Raw genomic sequence first — 6,983 nt, 5'->3', positions numbered from 1 at the left:
CCTAAAGACTGTCTCGACCAGAGCGCAAAGTCCCCTCATCCTCCTCACTCTCTATATAGCACAGATCGGGCCCTCGAGAGCAGATGATACCAGCTTTAAAAAAAAAAATATAGACTAAACAAAAAGAATTTATAAGTAACTTAAAAGTGTCAGCCAGCTTTTAGATACTTTGAACTTCTTGGGCGAACCACTCGCGAACTCGTCGAAAGGGTCGCAACTAGTACGTTTAATGTTTGTCACGATACGAACTGAAAGCAATCCAGTTGCGTACAGAAAATTTTGCGTCGACTAGTAGGACTTATAAAATGACTAATTAGATGCTAGGGACGTGAATCGTTCTTCTCCCACCGCACTGGAAACGTAAGTGAGTACATGAAGGGAGTAAAGGTGTGAATTTTCCTTTGAAATTTGAACCTCTATGTACGAAAGGCGTTCATACACCAACATGTGTGCGACATTCACACACTTGGTTTTCCCGTTCTCCAAAATTATTTGCAACCATTACAACGGTTCTCCACTTCCCCTAACCACCTTGTATTTATGTCTGCAATAAACCGTTCTTTTCTTCCGCGTCGCGCAGGGTTGTTTTGGTAAGCGCATCCAAAACAGCTGACTGGATACACAAATGAGCGTGAGACGCTCAACGTGGGTCTTCCCGGGGCGCGGTCGCCGGCGCGGTGAAGGGGCGGGGGGCGGCCGCGGCTCGGACACTCGGTGGAAAGACCTTTCTCTCTCTCTCCCTGTGTGAAGCGTACACACAGACGGACATGATGCCCTGAACTTTGGACAAACAAGATAATATCGGCTGGCGAAACCGTAAAGGAGCCAGTACACACATGCGCTCGGTCCGGCCGGCAGGGCCGCCCTCTGGAGACCCGCGTGTGTATGAAGCAGTATTAGAATATCCCCCAAGTAACCACGCGTTATGTACAGAATTCCTTTCTGTATGCGTGAGGTGGAGTGTACAACTTCTACTTTCACTGCATTAACCCCTCGATACTCCCGTCAATGTCCGCAATCGACCCGACCAGAGCCTCGGCCCCTGAGGTATATGTCCGCGGGACGCCCCCCCCCCCCCCCTCCTACTTCCCCCTCCTAAAGACTGTATACCGAAGTGTGTGCTCATCCTGAGTACACGGCGGTTCATAGAAATTGAAAAATTGACACTATCATATCACAGGAAAATTTCGATGGGAATAACGTGCTTTGATTTGTTAGATTTGATTAAAATTTCCATTGAAAACTTCCATCGTGGTTTGATGGAACAACTTTTTCAGTGGAACCCCCTTGAATCAGAGAAACCTTTATTTCCACCGGTTCGAAAGGTCCCGCGCTCGGTGCTCTGCTGCCGGGGTGCATGGGGGCGGTGGACTTCGATCGACTCGGCGGGGAGCGAGGGGCGGGAGTGTGGGTGGTCGCGGCTGAAGGTCACGGGTGCGCGAGGGAGTGCTAGGGCCTAACCTACAAAAGCGCTCGCCAACACGGCGGCGGTCACCTTTTCTGAGGGGCTGTCAGCGGCGGCTCGCGGTTTAAAACGTCGCCGTCGAGCCGCGCGCAGTCGGCGGCCACGGCCTCGAGGTCAGCGTTTGAGGTCTGGTCCGGCGCGGGTCGACCAGAGTACACTCACTCCGCGAGAGCTGGATTCCGCGAGCACGTCGCAACGACAAAGGACGCCCGCCTTTTCCTTGTTGGCCCAACTTTGCCGTCGATCCTTTTAGTCACCACCCTATCTACGCCCACGTGTCCGGAGATGTGGCTCGACGTGGTCTGTCCCCGGCCGACTTTTGTGTCACTCACCTGGATTGTGTCGCCGGTCCGCTTGCAGTGCGCCGTCTCGTACTGGACCTTGGCCAGGATGTGCTCCTCGGTGTAGTGCACGTCGTCGGAGAGGACGCGGATGTTCGCCATGGTGTCGGCGGCGAGGTGCCGGGCGGAGCGAGGCGGAGTGTCGTCGGTGGCGGCGGGGCGGCGGCGGCGGTCTGAGCTTGCTCCCCGCGCCCTGAGCTCTTGTGTGGGCTGCTCTGGGGGCTAGCAGGGCGCTGGCCTTGGCGGGGCAGGGTGGGGAGTCCCGGCGGAGGGAGGGGGAGCGAGAGAGCTAAGAGTCTGAGAGAGAGAGGGAGAGGGGTCCAGCACGGAGGGAAGGGAAGGGGTGGCGGCGCAGGACGCAGGGCACGCCTCCGTCTGGAGCAGGGCGTTGACACCGGCGCGGAACAGACAACATGCAGAAGGGCGACAGAAGAGCTGACGCCGGCGCGCCCTCCAACTGGACCAACGCCGGCCACCTCGTTGTATGGAGTGTGATCGGCGATAGTGCGGAGCAGGGGTCCAGGTGCGTTGCGTGGCTTGGCGTGGCGTGGCGTGGCGTGGCGTGGCGTGGCGTGGCGTGGCGTGGCGTGGCGTGGCGTGGCGTGGCGTGGTTGTTTAGAGCGCTCTCTGCCGGGCGTAGCACTCGCCCTTCTCGACGGCCTCGCGGACGGCGGGCAGGGCCGCCACGAGCGCTGCCTCCTCTTCGGGGTGCAGGGGAGGCACGCCGAGCGAGCGGAGCGCGCCGTCGACGCCGAGCACGCAGGGGGTGGAGAGGTATCTGGAGGGAGGGAGGAGAGGGGAGCATGGAGGTGGAACTCGGTGAAAGGCAGACACGACCAAATCGCGGTAGAACAAGTCCAGTTGCACGGCAGTTTGCTTTGCAGTTTGCTTGAGGTCGCGAAGTCATGTTATAGACGTTTTCAGGGTGAAAATCAAGAGAGAATTCGTCACACCATCAAATCGAAGCTAGTAAAAAAAAAATCCGTGCGCCCTGAGCGGACGGGAAGAGCTTGCAGTTACAGCGAACGGCAAACGCATACATTGAATTTGTGATAGTACATGATAGTAGTCGAAGTTTTCACACGCATACACAAACACACATACACACACACACCCAATGTGATGTAACAGTAATACCCACGTCAGTGTTGACGTACAGTACAGGTTTTCGGTCCGGCAGTGCCGTCCTATGCATAGGAGTTAATACTGCTTAATGTGCAGTGGCGGACAGACAGTTTGTAAGCTAGAGAGATTTGCGGAGAGCTTCGCTTTGCTTTTTCATTCGCTCAGCAATTATATTACTTTGACAATTTAAAAGAGCCTCGCGGTAGCTCTAGCAAAGATTTGTCCGACGCCGCACCTCAGGGTGGCGCGTCGCGGGCACGCGCGCGCTTCCCCGCCACGCCCCGCCCCGCCCCGCCACGCCTCCTCACTGTATCTGAGGCGCGGACGCGAGTCAATTCGAGTCCTCACAGTAGTAGTGCTCTCCTCGGAGTCAGCGGAGTCAGATGACAAGAGCCGACTGCTAGTAGCAGCAAAGGGGAGCGTGGACGCAGCGAGGGAGTGGAAGGGAAGGGAGGGGGGAGGCTTTTAGCTGGCCAGCGTATAGAGCGAACTTTTGCGAGCCTGCAAGGCAAGGTGAGGTTTGGGGCCAAGCCTTTGGTTCCAAAAGTTTGACGACGCTAATGTCACATCGTTTCAATATGCCTGTCTCTCGCTGCTCCTGTGCGCGGCCCGCCTTGCTCTCACACTGCGGACCCGTCGTGGTCCGATGCTGAGCACAGGCTGTCGGAGCAAAATTAAATCAATTTCGGAGACCGCGAAGCGAAATAATAACACGGTGGGTGGTGGGTGGCCTGTGCCGTCGGACCGAACAAACAGTGGTGCAACAAACGAACAACATCGTGCCTCTCGGATAGCCATCGCCCCAGCTACGTCGCCATTGCGCCCCGTGCCCTGGTCGCACCGAGCGGTTTATTCGGGATCAAAAGTAGGGGCTAAAAAGATTCTGGCAAGTGCACTATTTTAAAGAAGATCTTCACAAAAAAAAATATTTGTTGTAAAAAAATGCAGAATTTTCTCTGACTTTTTTGCGGGGGCGGGGTCACAACTTTGTCCTCGTTTTGAAAATTAATAAACTTCAAAAGTATTGCAACTCGACTGGATGAGTCGTCGTGCACCGTACTCTGCAAGTACCAGCCTCTCTTTATTATACATAGTATGGCTACCCGCGCCCCGCTAATGTACGCTGATTAAACTAAGTGTGCAACTGCAAGTTGAATGCAGTGGCCACTCGCCCACTCGCACAGCCGCGCCTCTCATAGCTGCGCTAAGCTCTACTAGCCTGACCACACTGCTCACCGCCATACACTGCTAGCGCGGATCCTCATCGTTCTCTGATTACCGTTCAACAGCTTTGAAGCTAAAGAGCACATACAGCACTGTGGCTGCATCTCTCGCCCGGCCATTTAGCGGAGATGGGGGTCCCACGCATAGCCGCGGCGGCCTACAAAGGAGAGCCGTGCGGCGCGGCTATGCGAGTGGCCACTGTACTTTCAAATAGTGTTCAACTCCATAATAGTACACGTAAAAGTTTTAAACCCGATAGGTGTGCACAGGTAAGTGCGCAACTCCTCTGTTGAGCACTTATTTCTACACACAGTGAGCGTTCAAGCAAAAGAAAATGTTCAGCAGAGGAGTCGCACACTTGTAAAGTATTCCACTTCCAGTTAAACACTTTAGGCACCCCCACAATAAACATTCCCTGGGTTGATCACGCAAGGAAACATGAAACATTGATTGCCAAACGCACTCGTGCCCGAGCCCTTGATGCTCGTGGCGGCTGAGGGCGGGCCGCCGATTGCACACAGCTGCTCGGCGGGCTGGCCTACCCAGCGCGTCGCAGGCGCTCTCACTGGCGTCGGCGAGGCACGTCCCTGTTTGTAGCTACGCAAAGTTGTAGCTACACAAAGTTGTAGCTACACAAAGTTGTAGCTACACAAAGTTGTAGCTACACAAAGTTGTAGCTACACAAAGTTGTAGCTACAAACAGGGACTTTGGAGAGGCAAACGTTAATTGTGGGGACACAATTACTTTTATCAGTGTAAGGGACGGATGACATTCAAATTCTACTTACAGCAGAATATTTCTAGGGGGAAAAATGGAGCGAGATTTTCGGGGCACGGCCTACCTAGAAGTTATTCTCCCAACAACCGACTGACCTAGATGCAGGCCTAGATGCAGATTTTCGAAATTTGGCAGATTGGGTTGTCAAAAACTTGTAGCAGGGGCGAGATGTCTGGTACCCAAATTTACTCGCACCTTTGAAGTGTCTTAATGCTTCTAAAACAGCCTAGGTAGCGCCCTAGAAAGATGTGATTGTCTACCTCTGTTTTACTAGTAAAAACTCGACGCTTAGAATAATAATATGATCACTGTAACACAATGAAAAACTATCGTCTCGAACCATATGGGTATCCACAGGAAAAAAAAAACAACCCGGCCGCCTGATGCATAAAATAAATGGCCAACACGGGGTTCTGGCCGCACCCACCCTCCATCACGAGGAAAATATATTCAGGTAATTTGCGATTTTGTGGCTTTTTCCTCCAAACCTCACCTTATGAGCGAGCGATCTCTCTTTAGTTGTCACATGAATTTTTTTTACAAGGAACACGTCGCTATTCGCCATTTCAATGTTACAATTTACATTTGGGAATTCAGGCAAGGCATGTTACATCTTGTGGATTATCATCGATTCATTGAAGCAGGTTCCAGACGAGCATTCTGTTGTGCATACTAAAAATATGAATACAAATGTAAGGAAAAGTATGAATGTAAACAAAATAATAGGTCCACACAACCCGAGAGGGTACACCACTCCGATTCCGGGCACACACCAACTTTTTACTTTCTTTTAAGACATTTAAAAACAAAATGATCAAAATACTTAACATCTTGAGTGAACGTGACAAACACCGTGCGTCCCAATACAACATTTACAACCCCGCCGCACTTTACAACAGACTGGCGCGAGGACTTGCCCATAAAATCACATTTAAATTTTGCCGAATTACAGACTGACTTATCAAACGCGTTTGACAACGTAATCCCCCCATTAAAGTGATGTACCCCTCGTTACACCATAGCCAGCACAGCCTTTCAATCTAAATCACAGCCCTATCATAGGAGGGAAGTACAGAAAGTAAGTGTAAGTATGAAAATATACTGTACATCCTTTTCATCACACCTCTATTAAATCAGAACTAAAAAGTAGGGGAGCCATTGATGGGGGACTCTACATTATAAACATACCTCTCACTCACACAAACTTGATATCGCGAGCAATTCTGATAGATATGGCGTTTGCTCACTATGGTGACCGACTGACGCTCTTATTTGTCGCCCGCGATGTACTTGAAGGCGGCGCTCGCGGCCCTGCGGGCCCCACCCTGGCCCTGCCCAGCCCTGGCACCCAGGCTGCTGGAAAAGAAGCTGGCCCAATAGGCGCTGCTGGCCCACTGATGTTGGCCGCCGGCCCTCTGCTGCTGGCGGGCGCGCTGGCGGTGCAGCTGGTACTCACGCTCGTGGACAGTACCCCAGGTGGGGACGCGGCCGAGGCTGGCTGGCGTGGAAGTGCTCACATTTGGGTTGCTGCCCGACAGGGCCCGCACCCCTTCACCGAGCTGCTGCGTGGCGCGCCAGGCGGCCAGCCGGCTCTGCGACCCCCCGTACGACCCCAGGGAGCCTAGGGAGCCCAGGGAGCCCAGGCTACCACCTGCCCTGCCCAGCGCCGCGGCGGGCTGCTGCAGCTGCAGGCTGCGCACGGACTCGGCCAGGCAGCCGTAGGCGGCCAGCAGGGGGCTCTTCTTCTGCTGAGGCGGGAAGGCCCCAGCAGCGGCCGGGGTCAGCTTGACCTGCGGCGGCGCGCGCGCCTGCCGCTCCCGCAGCGCCGCCTCCTCCAGGTGCAGGGCCTCCACCATCCTCCGGACGCCCTCCATCTGCCTCTCGCACTGCCGTCGCTTCAGGCGCACGAGGACCTCCCTCCGCTGCTCGGCCTGCATGTCGTCGGGCGTTGCGTTCACTCGCGCGCGTGCTCCCTCCCGACCGGAGGTGCGTCTGGCGAATGACGCTTCCCTGACGGTCCAGGCGCGGTGGGCAGGGCGAGCGAGCGGGG

General features: G+C 54.4%; 1 protein-coding gene across 1 annotated transcript in view; it reads right to left on the bottom strand.

The window, feature by feature from the left end:
- Positions 1–2,035, bottom strand: part of LOC113212342 (inositol-3-phosphate synthase) — a 4,980-nt gene extending 2,945 nt beyond the window's left edge. Inside the window, exon 1 of the mRNA XM_052272760.1 lies at positions 1,798–2,035. Within this exon, the coding sequence (XP_052128720.1) occupies positions 1,798–1,908 (111 nt within the window). The 5' untranslated portion in view covers positions 1,909–2,035. The remainder of the gene's footprint in view (positions 1–1,797) is intronic.
- Between the last annotated feature and the right edge of the window lie 4,948 nt (positions 2,036–6,983).

The sequence above is a fragment of the Frankliniella occidentalis genome, unplaced genomic scaffold, assembly GCF_000697945.3.
Source record: "Frankliniella occidentalis isolate FOCC.00 unplaced genomic scaffold, Focc_3.1 Scaffold223, whole genome shotgun sequence".
Lineage (NCBI taxonomy): Eukaryota > Metazoa > Arthropoda > Insecta > Thysanoptera > Thripidae > Frankliniella > Frankliniella occidentalis.
This window is presented reverse-complemented; position numbering and strand designations above follow the sequence as displayed.